Source organism: Anomalospiza imberbis, chromosome 2 (genome assembly GCF_031753505.1).
Source record: "Anomalospiza imberbis isolate Cuckoo-Finch-1a 21T00152 chromosome 2, ASM3175350v1, whole genome shotgun sequence".
Taxonomy (NCBI): Eukaryota; Metazoa; Chordata; class Aves; order Passeriformes; family Viduidae; genus Anomalospiza; species Anomalospiza imberbis.
The window spans coordinates 87,677,233-87,702,880 of record NC_089682.1 but is presented as its reverse complement, the minus strand read 5'-3'; the positions used below and the strand labels follow the sequence as shown (position 1 = coordinate 87,702,880).

At 37.9% G+C, this 25,648-nt stretch overlaps 2 protein-coding genes across 11 annotated transcripts in view; one reads left to right on the top strand and one right to left on the bottom strand.

The window, feature by feature from the left end:
* WBP4 (WW domain binding protein 4) overlaps window positions 1-20,058 on the top strand; it is a 23,179-nt gene extending 3,121 nt beyond the window's left edge. For 2 of the 6 annotated variants that reach the window (XM_068182263.1, XM_068182262.1), the window contains exons 2-10: window positions 3,368-3,440; window positions 4,849-4,911; window positions 5,011-5,134; window positions 5,941-6,153; window positions 6,934-6,989; window positions 9,876-9,942; window positions 11,952-12,091; window positions 13,122-13,354; window positions 15,114-20,058. In XM_068182263.1, the coding sequence (XP_068038364.1) occupies window positions 3,368-3,440; window positions 4,849-4,911; window positions 5,011-5,134; window positions 5,941-6,153; window positions 6,934-6,989; window positions 9,876-9,942; window positions 11,952-12,091; window positions 13,122-13,354; window positions 15,114-15,321 (1,177 nt within the window). In that variant the 3' untranslated portion in view covers window positions 15,322-20,058. The remainder of the gene's footprint in view (window positions 1-3,367; window positions 3,441-4,848; window positions 4,912-5,010; window positions 5,135-5,940; window positions 6,154-6,933; window positions 6,990-9,875; window positions 9,943-11,951; window positions 12,092-13,121; window positions 13,355-15,113) is intronic. The other 4 variants (XM_068182265.1, XM_068182264.1, XM_068182266.1 and 1 more) reach the window with 3 other exon arrangements.
* The window catches only part of MTRF1 (mitochondrial translation release factor 1), a 21,817-nt gene continuing 15,584 nt past the window's right edge, over window positions 19,416-25,648 (bottom strand). For all 5 annotated transcript variants that reach the window (XM_068182259.1, XM_068182260.1, XM_068182257.1 and 2 more), the window contains 2 exons: window positions 25,118-25,216; window positions 19,416-23,504 (listed from right to left, as the gene is read on the bottom strand). In XM_068182259.1, the coding sequence (XP_068038360.1) occupies window positions 23,385-23,504; window positions 25,118-25,216 (219 nt within the window). In that variant the 3' untranslated portion in view covers window positions 19,416-23,384. The remainder of the gene's footprint in view (window positions 23,505-25,117; window positions 25,217-25,648) is intronic.

The following is a 25,648-nucleotide window of genomic DNA, read 5'->3' as shown; positions in this document are numbered from 1 at the left end:
AATCTGACCATTTTGCATACTCCCAAACACGTGGTTCCTATGCTGGGATGCATAACCGGTCACTGAATCGTAGGCTGTGTGATTCTCCTGGCTCAAGAAATGCGTTGTACAGAGTATGAATACTTGAGTTTCAATGCTTTCTCTCTGAGTTTCATCATTTTCATATCTTTTGGAATGGCAAATAACAGGCATTGTTAATACAGAGTTGCTACTTGTTCTTTCTTGTCTTCTTGTTCACTCTGATGTTTTCCATTAGTTTCAGAAATCTGTAAATGTTTTTAACATTGATCATTTTGCACTCTGCTGTTTGCAGCCAAGACTTTGTCATCTCATGCGTTTCAAAAAAACCAGCTTGATGTTCATTTCCTCCTTTTCCTTCCTTTTCCTTTATCCCCCTAAAATGTTGTACATCCTTCTTCTGAGTAGTATGACCAGTAAAAGTTGAAAGATGATCACTGTTCTCAGGGAGACACAAATTAGTTGTGAGTTAGTGTGGGATTTCCAAGTCTGAATGGGTCTACAGCAGTTTGCCCAGAGCTTGTTCAGTGCCCATCTCTGTTGGGGCTGCCCTGTTCCCTGGTAACAGGCTACAAAGTCAGCTTGCTCAGCCGGCTCGGGAAAGTCAGGCTTCACAGTAAAACTGGCACCCCTCTCTGGGTCGGTGTCACCAAGCTCCCTTTTGGGAGCCACGCCTGGCGAAATGTGTGCGGTGCTAAACCTCAACCCTGCAAACCTGGACAAGGCAGACGTGATGTACTCTAGACTGTCTCCTGTACTCCAGACTCTCCTCCTTTTACTAAAAGGGAGTTGTACTAGTGCTGGCCAACTTCCTAATCCTTAGGAGGCTGGCCCAGCTGTAGAGCTGAAAACAAGAATCAACCTCAACTTCTGATAGAAGACAAGGACTCTTAAAAGCTATTTTGACTGCAATGTTTTATAAAATAGCTGTTTCTCATTATTTGTACACAATTATTCAAAAATAAAAACCTTTGTACTACTTTACTCTCAAGCCTGCATTTGTCAGATTGATAAAACAATCACAGACTTAAAAAATTGTCATGGATCTGAATTGTGACTGGAGGCCATGAAGAACTTGTAGCATCTCAGTAAAGTGGGATTTCATTTCCTCCTTTCCAGCAATGTTCCTCTTAGGTTTGCTCTCATTGCAGCACCACTGTAACTTTGCAGGTTCTGATGTTGTTACAGTGGCAGGTCTTATTCAATGGAGGTTTCAGCTGAGCTTGCTCTTTTTTTACCAGTGGTATAAACTCAAGTAGAAAATCTTTAAGAGAATTATTTAGTACATAAGATTTATGCTCATAAGCCACAGAATTGAGATCATAAGTTACACAATTCATTTCATTAATCATGAAATTCAGGATTTAAGGTTCTTAGGATAGTTGTGCACACTACCATTTACATTTATTTTATAGGTAACAGTAGAGAGAGTGTTTTTATGAAAACCAATAGCAGAGGAAACAAGACTTTTATCAAGATGTGAATTTGTACTGAAGCCACAGGTGTGCCCTCAGCTTCTTGAGAGGGAGTACTCTTTGTATTGGTACAATGGTTTGCAACATATGTGGTGGCCAGCAGCATTTAGGAAAGAAATCGGTGTAAAATAGAGCTGTGAAAATATGGCTTGTCAAATTCTCAGGTCTTGACTTGTGGTGGGTGCAGCTGTACAGTCTTAATTTTAGCACTTACATTTGATTCTGTTGAAGAGAAAGATCCTCCTGTCTTAGGTTAAACTTGGAAGAAGGCAGAGGTTCTTGCACATCCAAAATATGCAGTGAGGCTTTTTTTACAGTTTATGTTTTCTGTCAAAATTGGTCCATTGCCATAGGAATGGCATGCATTTAGCTGGAAATTTATTGTAGATTATGTCAAAGGGTTTAGAGACAATTTATAGCTCAAGCAGGAAAAAGGATCTTGAGGTATTTCTGAGTTTTGAATTTCTCCCTCCCACTCAGCTGGTTTTCCAGCCAGAGCATTAGATTTCTCCGGCTTTGCCCCAGTATATTTGGGTATAAGTCTCAAAAAAACCCCTTTTAATTAAATGTGTGACTGAGTAATCACACAATTCTAAAGTACACCATTTAGGGATGAGTGGATTTCTGTTTAAATCAGGGAAAGCCCAGTTGCTTCTTTCTAGATTTCCAGGAAATTGCTTGAAAAGTTGTGCATTGCTAACCATGCTATTCCTTATAGGTTGATGTATTTTTGCAGAGTACATCCTTTGTACTTAGACTTTCAAATTATCATAGCCTCTTGGCAATTGTATTTTTGTGTGAAGCACTGATAGGAGAGTGTATTTTGATACCTGCTTCAATTCTAGGAGTTGAGATGAACTGATCTGTTTCTGTACTTAAAGATCTGCTCACATGTATCATAAGGATTGAGGGTGCTATTGTTGTGCATGGAAGAAGTTTTGGTTTTATTGAATAAGAATATCAGGACGTATTGTCCTTGAACTTTGTACAGTGGTCTTCAGGCAAAAGGCCAAGATTCAATTTTTCTGATGTTATCAGTGTAATTGTGATTTTTTTTTTAATTTTGTCCCTCATTCTTTGTCATTTTAACTTAATATAGAAGTCTGTTGTTCAAATGTGTTCTGGTGAACCAAAGCATTGTGTCTGTTGCTGCAAGCCAATGAGAAATAGAATTGCTTCTACACAAGTCTCATCTGGCATTAGAAAGCGGTTTTTGATGAAGAAACAGCCATTGGAGGTTGTTGGTTTTATTGTTAAATACTTTGATATACTAACTTTTCAGCTCTGACGAGTTTTCCCCAATTTTCCTCACTTATCTAATCACATGGGTCAGAAATTCCCACTTTTTTACACTGAAACAACCAAACAATTTACTGCTGTGTATGTGGCCCCACAGGTCAGAATCTGGTCTGGGATTCACTCCCCACAGTAGCTCAGTGTTGTCCAGAACTGCACCTTTGTGTTGCTGAGTTCACTGTGTACAGTATCCAGCATTTTTATGAAAAACAGCGCAAGTTGCATTTTTCTGACCTTTCCATGTTTAAATGGGGTATCTAGAGCTGCTTGTTTATCTCTGGCTTGCTTTGTCTCGTATTTCTGGTTCTTACAGCACTGGCTCAATTGTAAAAATTCTGCAGGTTTTGAAGGTCAGATGGTCAAAATCCCAATACTGAACTGTGCCTTGTGAGACACAGTTGTTAATACAACTATTCTTGGTAGACTTGGTTTAAAAAAAAAAAAGAAAACCAAACTCTTAGTATTTAATCACCCAATGAAGATTAAATTTAGTTTCTGAAGAGATATATACATATGTATGAAAACCTGTGGCTTTGGTTATTGCTTCAGATTATACATCTTTTTTTTTCTTTCCCCAGGGCCGATTACTGGAAATCTCAGCCTAAAAAATTCTGCGATTACTGCAAGTGCTGGATAGCAGACAACAGACCTGTACGATGGTCTACCATATTATGTCCATTATTTAAATTACAGGCTTTAAACATCACTTTTTGATACTAGTCTGTTGATGCATGAAATTTGTTCTATAAAAATGCCTTTGTAATACCTGTGGTGTTTAAAATATATTACGTCAGAACCAGATACCCACATACAAGATGGTGTCTGCTGTTCTCCTTGGCAGTACAGATAGGGACTAAATATCTGACCCTGCTTATTCTTCAAGTTCTTTAACTTAACATTTGGTCTGTCTTGAAACTGTCTGCACCTGTCCTTTGCTTTCATGTGCAAGTAGAAAGCAAAACCTGGCATCTGTACTGTTTGTATGTGGTAGGCACAGTACAGCCAGTGCTCTGAGCTCTTAAAGCTGGTTTCTTTCATTTCACACAGCCCACAGAAGGATTACTGGGTTACAGAAAGGTGTTTCAGACTTGCAGATGCCTTTTGCAGACTACTAGACACATTGGTGTCTTCCTTAGCAGTAGGTTTTGCATTCCTGACTGGATTCTAGAGGTACTCCTAGAGCTGAGCTTCCTCTGGCTTACAGTAAGATACCTAATTAGCTCACGTCAACTGCAGGTATCTTCCTGGAGTAAGTGAAGAGAAATACGTGTCAAGGGAGGGATTTGAGCAATTTATAAAGTCTGTCTCTAAACTGGATGAGTCATTCCGGGATGTGCATCCTCTGCACACCAGTTTGTGCAAAGGTCAGGCTTAGGCATCTAACATCTGAACACCCAAATGAGCACAGATGTTTTTATGTGAGAACCACATGAGGACTACCACTGTTGTACCTGAGCTTCTGAACTCCTTCTGGCTCCTACTGATGTCAGTCTTTCTGGCAGCTTTTTGGCTTGCAGACTGTTCTGTTTTCCTTAGTTATCCAACTCTCCCACTTCTCCTCATTCTCTCTCTCTTTTTTCAGATTTTTGAACCTGCAGTCTGGTTTAAATTAATGAGATATTTCTGAAGTGCAGCATAATGTAATTAAGGGCAGTAGCTCATACTTGGAACACTAAATAACCCATATGGTTTTTGAAAGTTTGCATGAGAACAGGGACAAAAATAATTGTGATGATATGTGGAAGGATAGCATGAAGAGGGAACCCAGATTCCCTGTTAATTGCCTCTAACGTGTGCTGAGCAGTATTATTTGGAAAAAAAAAGAATCTTCTAAATATGCTACAAGATTTTATAATTTCTCTGTTGAATATTTCTCAGTGTTCTGTATTCCTATAGCCATTTTAGAGCTGTAGTGTTTGCTGTAAGTCTTCTGAGAACAGGTTACATTCAGCCTTGTTCAACTTAAATTAGTCCAACTAAATTTAAAGTAACTAAAATTAACTGTTTTAAAATTGTATAATACATATTACTTTTCTTGGTTTTTTTTCTTACTTTGAAGAGCATTGAGTTTCATGAAAGAGGAAAGAATCATAAAGAAAATGTGGCAAAGAGAATTAGTGAGGTAACTCAAATATCTTAATTGCACAAATGTTTATTTTTACTCTTTTTCATTATCAGATTGGTTTAATTTATTCTATGGGGGTTTTTTGTTTTGTTTTAGATTAAGAAGAAGAGCTTGGAAAAGGCAAAAGAAGAAGAAAACATGTCAAAAGAATTTGCAGCAATGGAGGAGGCTGCAATGAAAGCATATCAAGAGGATATGAAAAGGCTTGGAATTAAGCCAGGTAGTTCATATAGCTGCCAGAAGATTAAAGACAGAATTGAAAGAATATTGACTAGGAAAGTTTTGTCTTAAATTTGGTTTAGGAGTGAGAGAGAAGGCCTCCAGGACTGTTGCTCACGTAAAAAAAAAAAAAAGGAGTTTGCAAATTGCCAGTAGTAGAAGTTGCAGTACAGACTATTCATAGCTATGGTATCCCCTGATCCATGGAACAATCAAATTTAGAGTAGAAAAATGAAACAATGTGTTAACAGAAAGTTAGGCTGTAATAGGTGCTTTGAATCAGCAGTGCAGCTTCCTTTGATTAATTTTATGTTTCACTTTTGCCAGTTGGAGGCAAAAGTTCCCATGAGTAGGAAAGGCTAGGTTCCCACTGGTGTGAAACAGTGGAGATGAGAATCTCCTAGTCAGCTTGCAGCACAGCAAGTATCTTTGTTCTGGACATTGAAGACATATTATCCTTTAAAAACAAGTTTGTAGTTTCAGGCTCTTACAGCAGCTGTCTTTTTCATAACTCTTTTAGTTTCTCTTTAGTTGTTTAGTTAGAGCTCATTGGTCCTTAAGATGTTTCTCTTTGTTACCCATCAGTTTAAATTTGGACGTTTTTATGATGCTATAATAGTGATACAAAGCAAGATTCTTTTAATATAGTCTTTTAAGTGCACCTGCTAGGAGTATAATACTAAGGATTTTCACTCATTAGTGAAAATACTCATAAGAACAATGTTTCCTATTTTCTGTTGTGCAAGAGTGACTAATATTTAAGTTCAGAATAGTAGTCTTTTTTTAAAGGATTTTTTTTTCTCTAAGATGATGTAGGGTCCAGTTCAACACAGAGTAAAATGCAGAGTATCACAGTGGAAACTAAAGGAAAGAAAGAAAAGAAAGAGAAGAAGGAAAAGAAAGAAAAGAAAAAAAAGACACCTCAGGATGCCTCGATGCCACCAAAAATTGAAACGAAGGAGTGGGTGCAAGGATTATCTCCCGAAGGCTATACGTACTACTACAACACAAAAACTGGAGGTAAAAGCTACTGAGGAGCAAGTGCAGATATAATTACTGAATATAACTGAGAAAATACTATCTGCATTTTTTTTTTACTTCTCTTTCAGTAGTATGCTGTTAATTAAAATGTGAACAATTAGATGGACTTTTGGTATTTAACATTTGAGACTTGGGTATCCAGAATTTCAGACTCTTTTTACTGTTGATTACTAATGGAAGAATAAAGTAATTCCACAGTTTCTGGAAATGTTTAGCCTGCCAGGGGTTAAGTACACAAAGATAGCCGTGTTCCTCCTGAAGAAGCTTTGTGATCAGGAATGTGAAATAAACTCATTGTGTCTTTCCACATTTACAGGATTTATCTAACTGACTTCTCTTGAGGAGCTGCATGTTGTGATTTACTTTAGAATATAAAAGCAACCCTCTTTTATGATTAATGAGAACGTTACAAACTGTTTCTTATAAATTGAAGGATTGACATTAGTATTTACTGTATTCTTTCATCATTTCTTTTTTTTTTTTTAACCAAAAATCCTGTATTTCTGCATCAGGTATAGTAATAGAGTCTGGAGGGTTGTTAGCTCCAGTAAAGCCAGCTGTAATTATGATACTGTGGTTTATTGTTCATACCGTAGTTTGGTCAAGGATTATTTAAATTCCAGAGTGGTGTATATGTATTTATATAATTTGTTTATATGTGTGCATGCAGCAGTGTCATATCCTTTAGATCTGTTTTTAGTAAAGATTATTAAATATAAATGAAATTGAATGATGTGAAATATGCTTTTATTTTTTAAGAATCACAGTGGGAGAAACCTAAAGGATTCCAAGGCAACTCTCAAAATTCACAAACGGTAATCAAATTATTAATAGTTTTCTTTGTCCTTGTGAACACTTAAATAATCTAAACAATTTGCAAGTTGTCTGAGGAAGGTGATTTTTTTGCCCTTTAAAGTTAGGAAAATATAATTTGAATATGTAGAATCTTTTATGATAAACCGCAGTTTTACTATAGAAATACTATTTGGCTAATTTCTCTGTCAAGGGAAGAGAAGTAATTAGTGATGGTTGGATTCCTGCAGAATATACTTACTTTATGCTTCAACCCATAAAATGGAAAGCTTTTGGGAAATTCTGAATAAATTCTGTTAAACCTTTTTTGAATGAAATGTAATTATAAAAATTAAATATTACACAGTTGAAGTAGTTAAGCTTCCTTTATCTAAGGCAACACTGAGACTGCATTGTAGTAGTTGAAAAAAAAGAATGCCCATTTTTTTATGTTTGTTTTATGATACAGTTACATAATAAATTGTGTTCTTACTAGGTTTCTTTCAATCATGGAACCTATATGCAAACAATTATTCATCGGAATGAGTAATTTAGTACATTACTTAATTTTCCTTATTTGAGGCACAGAAAAACTTGCAGAATAGTCCAAAGGCAGAAAAATTTCTTATTATTATTAATAGGCTTTCCCATGACACTTCCCACTCCAGGATTTTTGTGCTTCACAGCATTAAAACCAGGATTTTTCCAACACTCCTGTGATGTTACGTTTCCCTGTTTTCAAGATAGGTGTCATATAATACCCTTTAGTTTGATGTCAGTTTTGTTGGGTTTGCCGATATTGGATTTTACACTAGCGTTCAAAAAGAACCTGGTGTTTTCAGAGTGCTTGACATTCTGTAGCTCTGTATCATTACATTGCATGCTACTCTGGCTTTCTGATTCCCTGTCCTGTGGTTTTGCACAGCTTGATAATCAGCACTCCACTTTATCTTTCCAGTCAATGCATAGCATTGCAATATGTAAAGTCAGTCTTACTGTAGCCTTCCACCGAAAGATGTGGTCCTGAAACTAATCTTGTATGGTCCTTGGTACATATTTACCCTGACAGTGACCTAGTTCAGGCAGTGAAGGCATCAGAGTTTAGGTTAGTGCTTTGGAGACTTATTTCATTGCTATCAGCAATTTCTGATTCTGAATAATCAGAAAAAATGCCAATGTGGGCAAAGCAGATTGGGGGCAAGAAGGCACTCCCTTCTTGGCATCAATTTGAAGTTAGTTCATCCTAGCCATATCAGAAGCACACACCTTCAGCCCCCAGTATCTCTAACACCACACAGCTGTATTTTGCCATTCCTCCCTCACCCTGCTCAGTGACTTCGTCCTGTCTTGAGTTATTTTCGCTATCGCTAAAAACAAGCATTTGATTGCTCCCTTATTTAGTCTGAGCTAAGGATATTGGGAACATTCCAGATCTCTAGCAAGGACTCACTGCCCAGAAATTAAAGGGCATGCTTGCAATACATCGTGCCAGGAGCCCTCCTGGTTTTCCAACATGTTAGGTTTTGCTCCGACTTGGTAAGAGGTGGGGAGGACATGAAGGGGAATGTTAAAGGCTGTCTATAACCAGTTAGACTGACAGTGTGCTTCTTGGCATTTATGTCACACTCAGTGTGGCTAGTGTCAGATACTGGCTGAAAACCTCTAACCAACAGGTCTACAAATGCTCAGGATCTACTTCTTAAAAAAAAGAAATGGGTTGTATGTTTTTTAGCCTCTTTATCCTTAAAATAAACTTTCCTTTTGTTCCTTTTGTCAAAACCAACACACTAAAACTTCTGAGGGCAAAACCTCGAGAAAGCGTGATTCTGAAGGTTTTCATGCCTTTGCGTGCTCTGGACCTATCAGTACAATTTTTTTGTGTTTAAAGAGTGGGTGCAAGAACTTTAGCTTGTGACTGTATTGTGCTTTTATTAAAAAAACCCCAAAGTTTTAACAAGAGTATTAAGCAAATGTAGAGGTGTGCAAAAGCCTGTCTGTGTATCTCTGTATACACACACGCATTTATTAATACCAAAATAACGTATGGTGAAGTTGCCCAACACAGAGCTGGCAGTATTGGTACTTAAGAAGCAGGGAAGTAGTTGTGTGTGTAAGAGGGGATGAAAACTGGTTTCTTAAGGAAGATGTTAGGGTATGTGTAATGACTGATTATATAGCTGTAGCTGATTCTGAAGAAAAAAATTACATATCCACAAAGATATACCAGCAAGTTCAGCCACATTTCATATTTATTTATTAATCAATAGGGGAAAAGAATGCCCCTATTAACCAATAGGGGAAAAAGTGGAAAAGTGCAAAGATTGTTGAAATTGGTGCTTTAGTAAAGAAGTAAAATTGTTGGCATACAAAGTTTGATTCTGTAATTATTTGTTGTAATGTTCTCTTTTGTTCTAATGTTCTATTTTGGGATAAATTTTTATTTGTTTGTGTATATTTAATTTGTGATAAAATTTATTTGTACTAGTTTTCTGTAGCCCTCACAAAGACCTAAGTCTCCCAGATAATTTTTTCAGAAACCTCCACTAAAGACAATGACACAAATAAGAAATTAACAGCCTCAGGGGTGAATACATTGAGAAAACCCAAACATGTAAAATAATGGCCTATATGAAAATGTAAACAGTGTGGCAACACTTATTATGCAGCCTCGTACTAATTATCCACTGTTTGAGAAATAATTGTGTAGGTGCATTTGCAGTATTTTAAGTTACAGAATTCCATCTCATTGGAGTCAAAGGGAATACTTTCTAACAACGTTAGGGATTCAAGCTTTAAAACCAGTAAGATGATCACAGACAAAAATTATTCAGGGGTTGAATATACTCATAAGTGATGCATTGGCTGATCCTGAAAACCTCTTTTCATGAGCTCCTGTATCTTTTTCCTAGGGAGCAGAGTGGGTGGAAGGCATCACGGAAGATGGTCATACCTATTACTATAACACACAAACTGGAGGTAAGTATTTTCTTTCCAGTTACACTCTGCATCGGGAGAGAGGGTTTTCAGAAAAACCTCTTTTTTTTTTTTTTTTTGCAAATTAGCTGCATTTTTTACTAAGTTTTGTATTTTTTAAGCTGCTGGCTTAGTTGAAATAAAATAGTTACTTAAGTCAGCACTGGCTTTCTGGCTGCATTATCAGTGTGCCTACATTTTTGCTTCAGAGGTTTTTTTGGACATTCAGCTTGTAATTCTAAACTAGGCATTAATCTTTACTACATATATATTGAAATTACAATTTGGAAATTAGAAGGAGGTAGGATTTCGTGTTGATGGGCACGTAGAACTGACTAAGAATCTCCTCAGCTTTTCCTCTTGCAGACATAGCATTGATGAGAAAGTCCAGAATCTTACCTCCTACTTATTTTCCACTTTTTTCTCCCTACATGGGGAATTTTGTGGTAACTCCCTCAGAATAGCATCTGTTTTCGAAATCTATTTGAATCATTTTAAGTTCAATGATGCCTCTCTGGAGAGCAAGTGGCTTTTTTGCTGACTATGAGTTTTCCTTCTGCAGTTGGGTATGAAGTGGCATTGCTAATGATGCCAAGAATAGGAAAAAAAACCCAAAATAAAAACAAAATACCCAACCAATAAAACCAATCCAAAACCTTTCAGTTTTTCACTGGGCCACTCCCATGCCCAAAGGATTTGCAATTTCTTTTGAAAGGGAAAGGAGGTGTTGGTTATTTTTAAACATTGCCTTTCAAGTTCAGATGCATTTTTGCCTATGTTTGCTGTATTTTAAGTACTTCATGGACATATGACACTTGTGAAGAATATGTTTCTAATCATCACATTTGGCAGAATTTTGGCTTTTGAGATTTCAAATTGATCCCTTGTTTTTATATAGCTTTAAGTGGGTGTCTTGGGAGTACTTGAAAATTACTTCTCTGTTCCCTTAACAGTAATCCCATCCTCTGACAACAAGACAAAATTTTAACTGATATAAATAGATATAAGTGTCTCATGTCAGACATGTAACTTAGGGGCCTGATGGCTCCAGGCTTGGTGCTATGAGTCTGGGAGGTTGCACCTCCTCCACTCTTTATGTGGTACCTGGGAAAGTGGACTTGCTCAGTTACTAATCTGAAGCCAGGTGACAACAGTACCCTTAATAGACTGTGGTGTTCATGCAAAGTTAGTCATTGCCAGTTTCTTACATCTTTACTTCTTCAAGATACATCTAGGCACTTACATGCTGTGTTGTTTGCAGTTAGGAGAAAGAGTATGGTTTTTTAATATCTGAACGCTTATATAAAATTGTAGACTAAAAGTTGGCGTACTTCTGCCGTATTTTTACTAAAACCAGTTTTAAGAGCATTGAGTCAACTTTTATTTGAGTAATTCTTCTCAGTATATTTACTGGAATACTACTTCTAAATTGAAAATGTGGATATATGTGCATGTACATATTGTGTATGTACTTCCATGTTTTTCAGATTGATGTTTGTATTTCCTTGTTTGCTTGAGAGCTCTTTTAATTAGAGACCTAATATTACTAAGAAAAGTAGCACTAGAAAAGAGTTTAGCTGCCTGGAGACCTGAAGCTTGCAGTTATCATTCTTTACTTTATCCTGTCCTTGTAATCAGTGAACAGCTCAAATCAAATAGGCACATGTACAGGGCAATTCATTTATTTCTCTGTCCTGTGTAAGGATGAGAGGGACCACAGTCTTGTGGGTCACAGTTTGCTGTGTGTGATGGTTTTTGTAAGAGCTAATTAAAACAAGCTTTATCAACAGTGAACTCAGCTGTCCTGACTGTGTCTCTGCTGGGAAGAAATGTTATCTTTCTGATTATGGTTATTAAAACAAATGTACCAAACAAAGGCAAAAGCTTTTTGCTACATTATTTGCTGTATTTTTGCATAAGGCAGCACTGCTTCTGAAAGGTTATGTTGTCGAAGCAATAACCGATCAAAACAAGAAGCATAAATAATGTAGTTGTTCGAATGTCTTGGACAGTATCCACATGGGAGAAACCGGATGGTTTTGTTTCATCTTCAAATGAGAAGGGTCAATGTGACAAGCCTGCAGAAACAACATCTGAATCAGACTCAGAAGACAGTGAGAATGAAGCAGAGAGTTCAGAAACAAACTTCAAGGTAAGTTTTCTTCAGATTTATTTTGTATACATGATCTTATACTAGAAAATTATAACTGAATCTTTTATGATTTTTTGTTAGGTTGTACTTACTGAAATGAGATTAAAACATGTGACTGAAAGTAAAATTTTGCACTTCTTAATAAAATGAATCTTTATTCAATTATTTGGCTCGTTAGTGGCACTCTTCCAGAATAAAAAGCATGATCTTTCCTTCAACACACCAGAAGTACCTTGAATTCTACAAGACATGTGATGTTCTCTGAGAAAGGTTACTGTCATCTCTCTGAAATAATCCACAAAATGGTTTGGATTTCAGTATGAGGATGATTTCAACCTTTCATTGGTAAATGTTACTGCCAATAGACCTTCAGGGAATGCTTTGGACTGAAAATGGCATGGTTGTAGTTTTCTTACTAAATTGAGAAAAAACATAGCACATAGTACAAAATCTGCATAAATTATATATTTCAAACATAAATTTAAAGCTTGAGATAAAACGTGTGATAATGTCTCTGGTCGGGTTAGGTGGTTTCCCTGGAGCTGGTAATTCAGAACATACAGAGACAGTTTAAATATAAAATGTATTCCTAGACAGGTGTTAATTGTAAAACACATACTTTTGTATCACTGTGCATCATTAGAAACTGCTACCAGCTGTTAGCAATAAGTGTGTGCATCTGCATGTAGAGAAAGTTGCATATGAAATTTTTCCTCTTTATTTTAAGGTATGCTAAGCTTTGTTTTCAAGTGAATTTGTAAGTTTGTTAACTTCAGCATTGGTAGATGGGCTTTTCCTGCTTTAATTTATTGTAACATTTAAGGTTTGTTTTCATCTATAAAGCTCAAGAAGAAAAATTTGTAGATTTATATCGCAATGTGAATTTATTGCTTCAAGTTACTCTTGGCTGAAAAGCATGAATAGTAGATAATAAGTTGATAATAATAGTAGCAAATAAAACATGTAAAATAAAGCTACATTATGTTTTTATTTAGGCTTTTTTGCTTAAGATGGGTTTTTTCCTCTTTAGAGGAAAGGAGATAATGGTGGAGAATCAGAGGAAGGGAAAAAATCTCCCAAAGCTAAAAAGTTAAGCCCTTATGGGAAATGGCGAGAAGTTAAGTCAGAAGAAACTATGGATAAAGAGGAGAGTACATCAGCTTCCCAAGAAACCTCTAGTGATGGATCTAACAAGACCAACCCTTATGGAAAATGGAAAGCACTTAAGGAAGTAGGGGAAGAAGAAGAACAAGAAGAAGCAGGGTGAGTATCTTTTTACCATCCTTTTTTCATAATGTTGTTTGCAGGAACTGAAGCTTTTTTTCCTCTGAATTGTGGCAGAATTAGCACAACTGTGATTGGAAATGTTGCCTAAATACAATTCTTTTCACAATGATTATTTTAAGTAATAACTCTCATCGCAGACAGAGGTGGTGTTTTGGGTTTTGTGAAGAAGTTCACCCTAAGTACAGAGTAAATTGAAGTGATTTAAGAATCATAGTCATGCACTGTTTTTTCAGAGGCTGGGTTTCAAAGCTATGTTACTCTAAGCTTACGTTCCTTACATCATCTCCTTCAACAATCTGATTCAGTTGCCCCAGGAGTTCCTATGATCTCTCTCTCTCTCTTCCCCCCATGTCAGACCAGTAAACTGCAGATGTGTTCATGAAGCGCGTCTGATCAGAAGGGTTGTTTTTCTGCATAATGTCGGTGGTGAATCTTTTGTTTCTTCCTTGTGAAGTATGCTCTTTTATTGTTAGCTTCTTCTTGTGGGTCCCTCAAGGAGTCTGGCAAAAATAGGTTTTGGAGAATGAAGAGTCTTTTGCCTTATACTTTCTCCATTCTCCAACATTATTGAGCAGATAGACCTCCTACAGTGCTCATACTAAATTTAGCACTGATGCACTTCTTGGAGATGATAACGTTCAGATAACATCTCCTGAATTGCACCAGCTAAACTTCTCCTTGACTGCTGAGCTGAAAAATTCTTTTGGAGTTTGGGAAAGCACTGTGTAGTAAAAAGTGCATTCAGCCACTGAACCTGATAGATCAGTCTATACTTTAACAGACAGGCTGGAGATGAGCACACGTGTCAATGAGACAAATGCAGTTGTTCATTATTTACTTTAAATTCAATCTAGGCACAGTGCCAACCACTTCCAGAAAATTTACACTTTTGGGATGCTGCAACAATTGCATTTTCTTGACTTGCCACATTTGTGGCTCTTGTTTGGATGCTTGAGCCAGATCCGTGTCTTCCTAGAAGCATGGAACGTCAGACTGGGTGTAGTACACAAGGTGACATCAGGCTAGTAGCAAAAGTATTCTTGTGTGGATTGGCCAATATCTCTGCAGCAGTGTTGTGCTGGTGCAACACCTGTGATTTAGGTAACTTTCTGCCAGCTCTTGGGTTCTTCTTCTTTGTCATATGTTTGTGCCATGGGTTATCCTTGTGAAACACAGTATTTTGCTGCTGACCCTTTAAAACTAATAGGTCATTTTCAGTTGTTGTCTTTGATTTGCTTGGATCAGTATTGGCTGATATCCTGCCCTCTGAAGCCACCTCTCCCAGCTTAGGGTCACTGTCTGATTTGGCAAGCTGGATCTCTGTACTGCCATGCAGTCCTTCTGGATGGACACTTGAGGCAAAAAACTCAATGGTGTTCTGGCAGTGAACTACTGCTACTACTCACTGTCTACTGTCTTCCAATATTCTTAAATTTACAGACATACAGCCCTGTTATCTCTTGCAGGACTTTTGACACAATGAGTGCTTGGGCCATGCTATAAGTTCTGTACAGAATGAGGTATTCGTTTGTTACTTTTTATGGCAGCCTACGCAGAAGAAACAAAGAACATGGGTGTTTTTTCTTGAGGCCTGTCATGATGATAACTAGAAGACTGCTCAAAGCTCTAGCTCAAAGCTCTTTTGTCAAATAAAAATAGCTGTTGCTGTCTGCAGTACACCATGTTGCTTTCTCCATGTAGATTAACCCTTTTACATTTTCCTTTCTTCTCCCAGTGAAAAAGTGGACCTGGAGCTTCCAAGTACAGAGAGTGACAATGTAGCACCCCCAGTGCTAGAGGATCCAGAAGAGGAAACAGTCATATTTAAAGAGAAGACAGTCACCTCCCTTGGAGACCTGACAGAAGGGGTGCCAACATTTAAGAAAAGGAAATTTGAAAATGGAAAATCTAGAAACTTAAGACAAAGACTAAGTGATCAGTAATACTTTAAAAATCATTTTAGATTCTGTTTAAGATAGAGTGAATCAAAAGTTTAATATTTTAAACAGGCTTTTATAAAGAAAGTGTTGGATAGAAGTTAAGGATTTATAGGTAATAAAACATACATGAGTTTAATATTTTTTTATTTTATTTTGATGTGATTGGTTTTGAAATGGAAGTTTGTGTTAAATTACTTATGCAGCAATATTGTAAATACACCTATTCTTTATTGTAACCATGCCATCCGAGTTCTATTTGCTCTGTGTATGCTGTTTTAAATACATTTCATAAGGTTTTTTACTCCTTTTCTAAGTATGTGAGAATGCAGTAATCCTTAATCTGACAAAAATGAAGCAGACCTTTTATTTTCATAGAGGAACTGGATCAATAGTATATACTAGAGAGTAAAATCATCCCCCAAGATTGTTTATGTGGCGTAGTTTCTCCACTAACAAGTAAAATATTGTGCTTACTAACCTTCGTCTGATCACTTGCAAAAGAGTGGGTGGTGAGACTGCCAGCATTTGAAACTGATCATTTAGAAGCTGTTTTTAGAAGAGTTAGTCACATCAGTGCCACCCATTCCAAATGATGTTCTGAAAAATTATTTTGTATGTGCATGGTAAATGTATTAAACCTCTGCAGATTTAACCCTGATGAATCCTAATTTGTACTAACAGCACCAGAGCCACCCGTGTTGCAGTAGACGTTTCTGTGATGTCTTCCTGTCTCCTGCTTTATTGTTGTCTACTTGAATTTTTCCTTCCTTTAACTTACCAAGTTTTCTTTTTTAGTCTTGTTTTCTTTTTGTCTATTTCCTAGCAAAAAACCACTTGCCTGATATTTTAATGAAAAAATACTTTAGGGACTCAGCCCTGCAAAAGATCAGCAGAGCTGATGGCTGTAGAGTCCAAGATGACTTGGATGTTTTCTTAAGGATTGTCCCACTTGGCCGGATTAGTCTGCATTTAGCATCACCAGGATTCATTGTCTGTGTCAGAATAAAGCTGCACTCATTGCTTCTCTAGCCATCAAACAGTGAACCAGAAAGGTCTAAATAATGAATCTGTTAAAAACTATGTCTCTATTCTTAAAGCTCACAGTGTTTTGTTCAGGAGAGTCTCAGTCAAAAAAAAAGGAATGCAGCTAAGGCAGTTGTCAGGAGTCCAGCAAAATAGAGTTGGTAAGTGCTGAGCTTGAATTTCTTTGAGAAAACAGCTATTAATCTGTTGGCTCAATTGAGAAAGGAGTGCAGGACAGGGAATCTGGTTTATTCTGTATTACAGTGGAAGTTCTTTTTTTCTATTCTGTGACTTTTGCTCTATTTAGAAGAGAATTAATTATTGTATTTAATCCCATGTGTTTTCTTGGCTTCCTCAGGGTTGGTGTATTTTGGCTGATGTTTGTTCTGATAAATTTGAAAGTTTACTGTAATATCTGACCCTGGATTATTTTTTAGAGATGCAGGTCACGTGCAGGATGCTTCAAAGTCTGAGATGCAGGAATGTACAACATGTACTCCCAGGAGAGGGTTTCTTAATCAGATTTTTTAGGGTTTGTTCTCACTTGCGCATTACTCTGGGAGACTGCTCTAACTTGAAGTTTTCCTGTCTTTGTGGCCAGTTTACTCTTCCAATTTACACAAGTCCTGCCCTTGAGCTAAGTAGCTTTCCTTCACCTTGAATCCATCTCATCTTCTCTCTTTGAAATCACAAACAGCATCCTTGTGTGACAGGATCTTCAGTGTCCCACCAGTGCTTCTCTTCACCTATTGCAGCCTGTGTCTGCCTGGAATACACTTGCCTAGATGGATTTCCCTGGGCTGGTTCACCTCGATTAAGGCTATGCATGGTGTCACCAATACTTAGCATACTGAAAGTAACTCTTGATACTTCCCTAAACCTCATTTGCTTTTCACATGACCTCACGTGCTGTCTGCCATGCACCTTTACCAGTGACTTACCACTACATCTCATTCTTTCTGCTCCTTTGCTTTTGCCAGCTGCTGAGTTACCAGCTGGTCATGCTTTCCTTTCAAGAACAATTCTTTATTTTCTTAGACATTTTTTGTACTGCTGTACTCATCCTCCTTCTGTTACTCCAAGCCTAAAGTATATGCATTTCATTATTATATCTGAAAAGTTGTTTTTGTTTATTAGTGCAGTTTTATCAAATAGTATAGGGTTTTCTTGTAGGCTCCACTTTCAGTATCCTCTGAGGATAGCTTTCCTCTTTTAGTGAGGTTCCCAAAATATTAGCATCTTTTCTTAAAATACTTTGTCACTTTGAAGTGGTTACAGGCAGCAATTTAAGATACCTGTAACTAAATCTCTTGAGCAGATGTTTAAAGACATCTGAAAATGAGTGTTCAAAACTTGTTTCCTTGTGGAGCTGCTGTTAGTAATATGAGCCAAAGGTCTTTGTAATGTATTAAATAGACAAAACAGAACATTAGGAAAAGAGATTAAAAGTTTTCTTTGCTTGCAGCTAGTAAAGTTAGTTTAAATACCATACGTGTGGTTTTAGCTGATGTGACCTTTAAAGCCTGCATTTCACAAGGAAATACAGCACTTTGCTCTCCACTACCTCTGACAGTTAGACCAGTTAATTCTTTGTTCTTAAGTGTAAGTTATAAAAAGGGCCAGTTGAGTTTTGATATATCCTAAACTATTGTTTAATTTTGCACCATGCTGTCATTCAATTTCCTTACTGTGTATCTAAACCAAATATTTTCTGCTCTACACAAAAATACTGTCTTGTGTGAGATTTAAGGCAGACATTGCTTTTCCATGACATCTGTTTTGCACAGATCTCCCTCCCTTCTGTCCTACCTCCCTGCAAACTCTTCTGCTTTTGGAATTTGCTATAGGAGTCCTCTAGGTATTGCCACAGTTACATCCCTCATCTGCTAACCCTTCTTTGGGCTGCACTGGCTTTGGATGAAGGAATGTTCCTTTTACTGTTTCAGCCAAGTGCTGTCTTTTCTGGCTGATCTATTTTTTATCAGATAGAGTGTTTTTATCTGCTTGCCTGTTTTTATTGCAAGCACCTTGACTACACCATTGGTTTTATATGATGTCATAGACATCATGAGCAATATGAGGAGAGCCAGAGAGCAGGGGGGAGTCATTGCAATTTCTGATGATGATTTCTTCTGTGTGGTTTTGAGTCAGTCAATTCACTGCTCTGTATTTTTCTTACCTTGCCTCATGTTTTCATCCACCTTGTCTGCTTAGAAAGGCAGCTTCAGAGCATAAGACTTGTGTGTGTCTTTACAGCAGGGCCTGCCTGAAGTTTGTGATCCTTTTAGAAGCAAATATATTGCATATACAGAAAAAAGAAAAATTATTTTGTTGGGCATTTGGTATGCCAGGAGCTGTGTGGAGACTGCTCAGTTTTATGCATGTTATAGAATAATCCTTGTTTAGGCTAAAATTTAGGCTAAAATACATTTTAATCATTCACCTGGGGATTTGTAGATTGAAATTCACACTTTCCTAGTAGGGTAAAGTTTTGTTTGCCCCTCATAGATAAAACCTGTGCCTGCAGCATCATCCAGTTCCAATATTCAGTTTTAGAAGTGTGAGGGCTGGGGAGATCATGACATGGATCTGAGTTAAATTCACTAACTTGTGCATGTATAAATATTTCTCCTTTTTCTTCTTTCTTCCCTAGAAGAAATTTTATTTCAGTGCAAATTTTGTCATCTCAGAAAGGGAGTAAAAAACTATTTCACACTGCTTTGTTTCTTTGATTTGTTTTGTTGTTTCTGCCATTTTTTAGTACTTTCCTTATTATTGCTGTCTTCCTCAAATTGTCCTCCTCCAGTATTCCCAGATATGCAAATCTCTGTCACCACTGTGCTGTGTTTCTGTTGTCCCCTTCACCTTTTCCCCTGCTCTGCTGAGATTTCCAGAAAGTTTCATGTTCTTCTGTATCCACTGTGTGTCCAGGTCCCAGCTCCCAGGAGCGATTCTGCTGCCTGTTTGCACTGTGCCCTGAAGAACCCTGTCTGTTTTCCAGCAACACACAAGCTATTTCAAGACTTTATATGTGCTCTTTTGATTTCCTTGATAATTCCTTTTCCCAAGACAGATTCCATTCCTCGTACAGGGTTTGCAGGCCTTAGATCCTTTTGCTTGTTGGTACAAAAGCTGTCTTTATACCTCCTTCTATCAGCTGTGGCAACCCTTGGCTGTTTTTTCACCCAGACCTCTTCAGTCTCTCTTCTATCTACCTCTTAAGTGCCCCTACCTTCTAACTGCTAAATTATTTAACTTAGAATTTGTGCTAACCATTTGTGTGATTAACAGGTTTAGTTTGTGAAATGTTTCAGGATAGAACTTGAATAGAAGTTTCCATACAAAGCAAGAAGTGTTGCAAATTATCATCTCAAAAAGGCTAGTTTTGCCCAAGAGGATTCCCAGAGAGCCAGATTTCAGAGGTTCCTGGAGAATTTGGAGAATTCCCAGGATTCCCAAAAGCAGATTTGATTTTACCTGTAAAACCGTAAACAGCCTGTTAAAAACCAGCAGACAGTGTTTTACAGACCATGGACTGGAGACAATGTATTTTAATGGCTTGCTCGGGGTGATTGAAAAGTGGTTTTTTTAGTTTATAAGTAATGTCTACAAAGTTAAACAGCTGGTTTCTCTTCTCAGATGCAATTACAAAATATTGCAAGCTCTTGAAGTGGAATTTATATTAAAATACTGAATAAAGCTTTCATTTGAACAATCTGTACCGTCATGCATCTGTTCAGGGGGTTTAGTGCAACATGGGAGATTTAGGGGTGCAGATTCTGTTCAAAATGGAGCCTGGGGTAAATATAAACTAAAATAGATCTGTAAATATGGAAATGCTTCTTAAAAATAAATATTTTTATTTTGTGGCTACCAACAGAATACTCGTGTACCTTCCTGTAGCACCTTAAACAGTAACTGGAAATTGGTTTATTCTGTGCATCGAGTAACAAAAACTGTGGTTTTAAATTTTATATTTAAAAATGTTTAACTGAGTTCAGGTTAAGATTTGTTGCAGTTACTGTTAGGAACACTCAAAATAAAGCTGAATATATGAGCTTTTTTGATTATAACCGTGATTCAATATTACATATATTTTCTGGCCTTAGGAACCATGGGCAGTGCCCTGAGGGTCAGATACACACTCAGTGACTCAATGAAAGCAATCGAGGCGAGGTACCCAGGCTGCCCTCCTTTTGCAGAGGGTGAACATCCATCTCTGCGCTGCCATGGAAGGGCTGCTGCTTCCAGGCACACACAGCTTTTGTCTGGCTTCTCTGCTGGCTGAGTGAGACACTGCTGCGTGAGACCTCAGCAGAGAAATGAAAGAGATCCAGGAACTGCATTCCCTATCAATCAGCAGGATCTGCAGAGTGGTGAAGCTGGTGCCTTGCATGAGCTGTGACGTGATGTGATGTCTGTAGGTAAGGTCCCCAGGCAGTGCTGAAGGGAACACAAGTAGTTTATGCTTGCTGTAACACTATTTGACAAGGAAACCTGCAGGAGGAGGCAGTTTTGAGCAGAGGAACGTCCTCTTGCTCTGTTGTGCTGTTTGTTTCTTCCCAAGAAACTGTTTTCCCTTTTCCTCCCTGTGCTTTGCTACTGTAATTTTTCCTGCTATTGATTTTGCTGCTGAAAGTCCCAATTGATTGTAGGAACCAAAAAGCCCAAGCTGAAATATTTCATCCTGAAAACACCTCAGAAATAGCAGTGTTATTTTGCACACACCTTTCTTGAGGATAAGTGCCAGGCCATGGTCAAATACAATCTCTCAGCTCTTAGCTCTTACATCCCACAGAAAGGCTGGGGTGGAAGAGCTTACTTGAAGCCATATTTTATTCTAAGTTTGGAGAAGACTATTTCAAATAACATGTTCTCAATGAGGAGAAGCAAATATATCTGGTTTTAGTAAAGCAGAGCATTGCAGGCAGTGGCCTCCAGCAGAAGTGTTTCTACTCTATCCCAAATGTCATAGCTGTATTTTGCTGACATACACATGTATATGCATTTGCAGGAAAATCTTAGGACAAAGACCCTTCAGCATCTCCTGGGCCAGGCTGGCAGAAGGAGCTCAGCTTCTAAATTTCAATATTTAGGACATCTAAAACTTAGTAAAGAGGGGAGCTGCTGTCTGCTTTCCCTCTTTTCATCACTCTGCACAAAACCATCAACAAAAAAGGGCTACAGAAAATTAATCAATCACAAATATCCATAAGGTCCTGCAGAAATATCACTCTCTTTCTTCCAGTAAAATAAATGAGGCTCATATTTTTAAGTGTTTCAATAATTTTTCATAGTAAAGAACTTCATAGACACTAACTAATCTTGGAAGTGGAATCTTACTGTTTAATTTTTTTAAAATAAGTTTTTAAGAGAAACTTAGAAATGTTTGAGAGATATAATTAATAAAATTAATTGGTGCATTTAACTGCATAATGAAAGTGAGCATGGTAACTGGATAACCATGTTAGCTGGATATTCTCCTATTACAGCTGATCATATTAGTTATTGCCAGTCTGTTGGCACTCCAAGAAGTATACGCTCAGTTGCAGGTCTTTCTGGGGGGTTCTTTTTCTGGACTGCTTACTGAAAGAAGTCAAAGTCCAAATAAATCCTGAATTGCACAGTAAAAAGTTTTCTTATTGACTTGCAGAGCTACCAATTAAAAAAAAAGAACAACCAACCAACCCAACCAAAGCCCCAAAGCTTTTGTAATTAAAGTGCTGGAATCAAGAGAGAAATTGTCAAAGCTTGCTGATAAGAACACACAAAAGAATGGGAAAATAATTGCAGAATGAAGGAACTGAGTATAATTTTCCTGCTTTCTTTGTTACAAATTCTATTTTTCTTAATATAGATGAATAATGTTATAATTGTTGCTCTATGTACCGTAACAAAAACTACACCCTTTAGAAGAACATTTCCTCACACTGCATCATTCCTGATTACAAAACAAATATGCAAATAAAAATCAACCACAATGCATAATTTAAATTGCAACAATGAACCGGTTCTTCTCGTGCAAAAGACAGTGCAGAGCAGCTTTCCAGCAGAACCTGGGACGAGCAGGATGAAAAGAAAATGCTATGATCTGGCAAGTGAACCCAGCTGAGCAGCAGCTGAGCAGAGCATCAATCTTTGTGTCACCCTGAGCACGAAGCATTCCTGAGTCAGGCATACAAGGAGTGCCTGCAGCACCGCACACATGCAGGGCAAAACATCAGCACGAGTCCTGTCAAAGCCGAGTGTGCCCTGCAGACATCTGGATCCCCTCAAGGACAGGCAAAGGCAGGCATTCCCAAAGACAGGAGCTGAATTCCAGAGCTACCTGGTTTGTTGAAATGCATCTGCAGTATGAACTCGTTTTCTCTGCCAGGAGGCAGAGAGCTGCCTGATACCTCATAAACTTAATTGAAAACTAGAGCAGGTACTTCTACACACCACTGCAGCACATGGGCCAGTCCCACCACCAGCTGACCCAAGAGTGCCTGGAAGAAATTTAACAGGCTTCTCTTTTAACATTCTGACCCTTTCACTCCCTTTGCTTTTGTATATTTACTCTAAAAAAATAAAGCATCATATTACAAAGTTAATTCTAAGGGATTTAATTTAGGAAGCTCACACAGTAAGTGATAAAAAATAAATAGTATTCATGAGGCCAGGTTCTATACTATGTTAGGGGAGCTCAGTTTCTTTCACCTGGAGAGAAACATCTCCCACCACCAAACAAAAAGTGCACTATGCGGTATTTATTCTGCTCCACCACCACAATTCTGTGCCTTTCCAGCTTCAATACTGTCGAGAGGAAGGATCAGCTTACCAAAGACCAGCTGCCAAGACAGGAGGAAGTGCACACAGAACTCCAAGCTGATGCTTTTCTGCCAGGGCTGCTGCAAATAAACTCAACCCACTTGCACCAAGATACAAAAAGAATAATATCACACATTGAAAAACAGAGAAATAGGTTTTAATCATCTAAGAAACACACCTATTTTATTCAGCTACCAAACACAACAATTCAGTTTTAATTTTACTTGAAGTCTTCAGCCTCCTCCTTCTAAAGACTGCAAATTTTCTAGATACCGGGTGACAGCCTCTATCTCTGCAAACTCCAATAGTCTGTTGATGAGCTTATCCAGTGCTTCTTTCCCACTTAGAATTTCCTATGAAAAAAAGCAGACAAAAGCATTACTGACCGTGCTTCAACATTATTCTGAAACACCAAGTACTCAAACCCCTGAAATGCATTTTGCCTGCAGTCCCTCCACTTGCTCATCCTTGCAAGTCCCTCCCATGAGAAAGCAGCAGTGGTGGACAGCAGCAGGACATCAGCTGCCTTCCTGCTAGGCACATGGATTCTGGCAACAAAAGCAGCTAATGCCCTACTTTCATGTAACCCATGCACCTACATGAAAATTCCCTGCAAGAACAATCAAGGGTTTAAGAACCTCATTCAAATACTGTTGTCCATGGCAAGAGTCTGTTTTGCAAGCAAAGCTCAACTAACTTTTATCAGGCAGTTTATGGTTCCAGTTTCACTCAAGAAAGATGCAAACACTAAGTAACTGGCTAACAAAAGCCACTTTTATGCAATCATGGAACTATTTTCTCTGCCATGGTATTCTGCACTCCATTAACTGTGAACCATTCCAAATTCAGTATGCCCTGCATTCTCTGGAGTTACCCGGGACACCTGTGGGTACAGTTTGATAAATGCTCCTCCTTATGCAACAGCACTTACAGCAAACTGGATACCTAAGCCAAAATATAGAGGGATCACCCTAAACTTTGTTTTTCATAAATTTAATAGAAAAAAAAACATTATTAGGGTTTTTTTCCAATTGTAAAAAAACCCAATGAACAGAATCATAGATTGGCTTGGAAGGTACAGTAAAGATCATCCAGTTCCAGCCCCTCCTGCCATGGACAGGGACACCTTTCACTAGACCAGGCTGCTCAAAGTCCCTCCAAATTGGCCTTGAACATTTCCAGAGATGAGGCATCCACAACTTCACTGGGCAACCTGCTCTAGTCTCTCCACCCTCACAGTAAAGAAATTTTTCTTAATATCTAATCTAAATATACCCTAGTTTAGTTTGAAGCCATTCCCCCTTGTCCTGCCACTACATGCTCTTGTAAAAATCTCCCTCTTTCTTGTAGGCCCCCTTTGACTACTGGAAGGCTGCAATTAGGTCACCCCAAAGCTTTCTCTTTTCCAGGTTGAACAATCAGTAAGATTCAAGCCATATGCAGACATTTACTCAGAAACAAGATCTCAGATAATCTTAAAATGAACACATTCTATTTCAGTTTCTTTTAACTGTGGCCTGTGATGCAACATAAAAGTTTTTCCCATTCTTTACTCCAGCATTAGGAAGAGGAAAAAATGGCCTAACAAAAATAAAAAGTCCTTCCTGTCAGGTTTGTGGTTTGGATGTACTATGCTTCAAGAATCTCAAATGTCAGTTGCCCAGTTTGGCCAAAGGACTCATGGATCTCATTGAGGACTACATGCTGGGTCACCTTCCACTCACATAGTAGGACAAAAACATACAGAGAAGTAGGCCAGTGAGCTACAGCCTGTGCCAGTAATCTCTAAGACTACAAGAAGGCAGGAAAGAAAGTTTAAACTTTCTAAATCCAGTGTTCTGTCAGAGCACAACTGGTTACTTTCTTTACACATAGATATCTATATCTTAAGTTGTACTCACTAAGGTAATTTCTTCTTTTAAATGGTAAATGTGAGTATCTAAATACCCTCATAAGGAGCCTTTACCTTAATATTGCGTGCATCATATGAGATCCTGTGGTCAGTCACTCTGTCCTGGGTGAAGTTGTAAGTACGAATTCTCTCTGACTGGGCTCTTGTTCCCAACTGCAGCAAAGCAGGAAAAAACAAAATCTGTTGTGTTTTAAAAAAACCAAATACTTCTCTAGAACAGGATGCTTAAAATAAACTGTAATGTATCAGCCTGTTCCAACTACCAACCTAATGGTCACTGGCTTGGCACATGGGATTTTTAAAAATATTGTGGCATTACTGAACTGTGATTCTGTATCACAGACCAAGTTTTTATATCCTCCAGCACATTTCTGTTCTAGCTCTCTAGCTGAAAGAACCACATAACTCTCAAAGGTCGTGTAAGGTACGGAAGTCCTTACTTCATAAAAGACACAAGTGGGGTTTACTGGGGGGGAGGGGGGTTTGTATCTTCCACACAAAATAATGAAATTAGGCTCCATTAATAATGGAAGCAGCACAGTCAATGTGTGGCTGTTGGAAATTAGCACCAAAAGAGACGTAGAT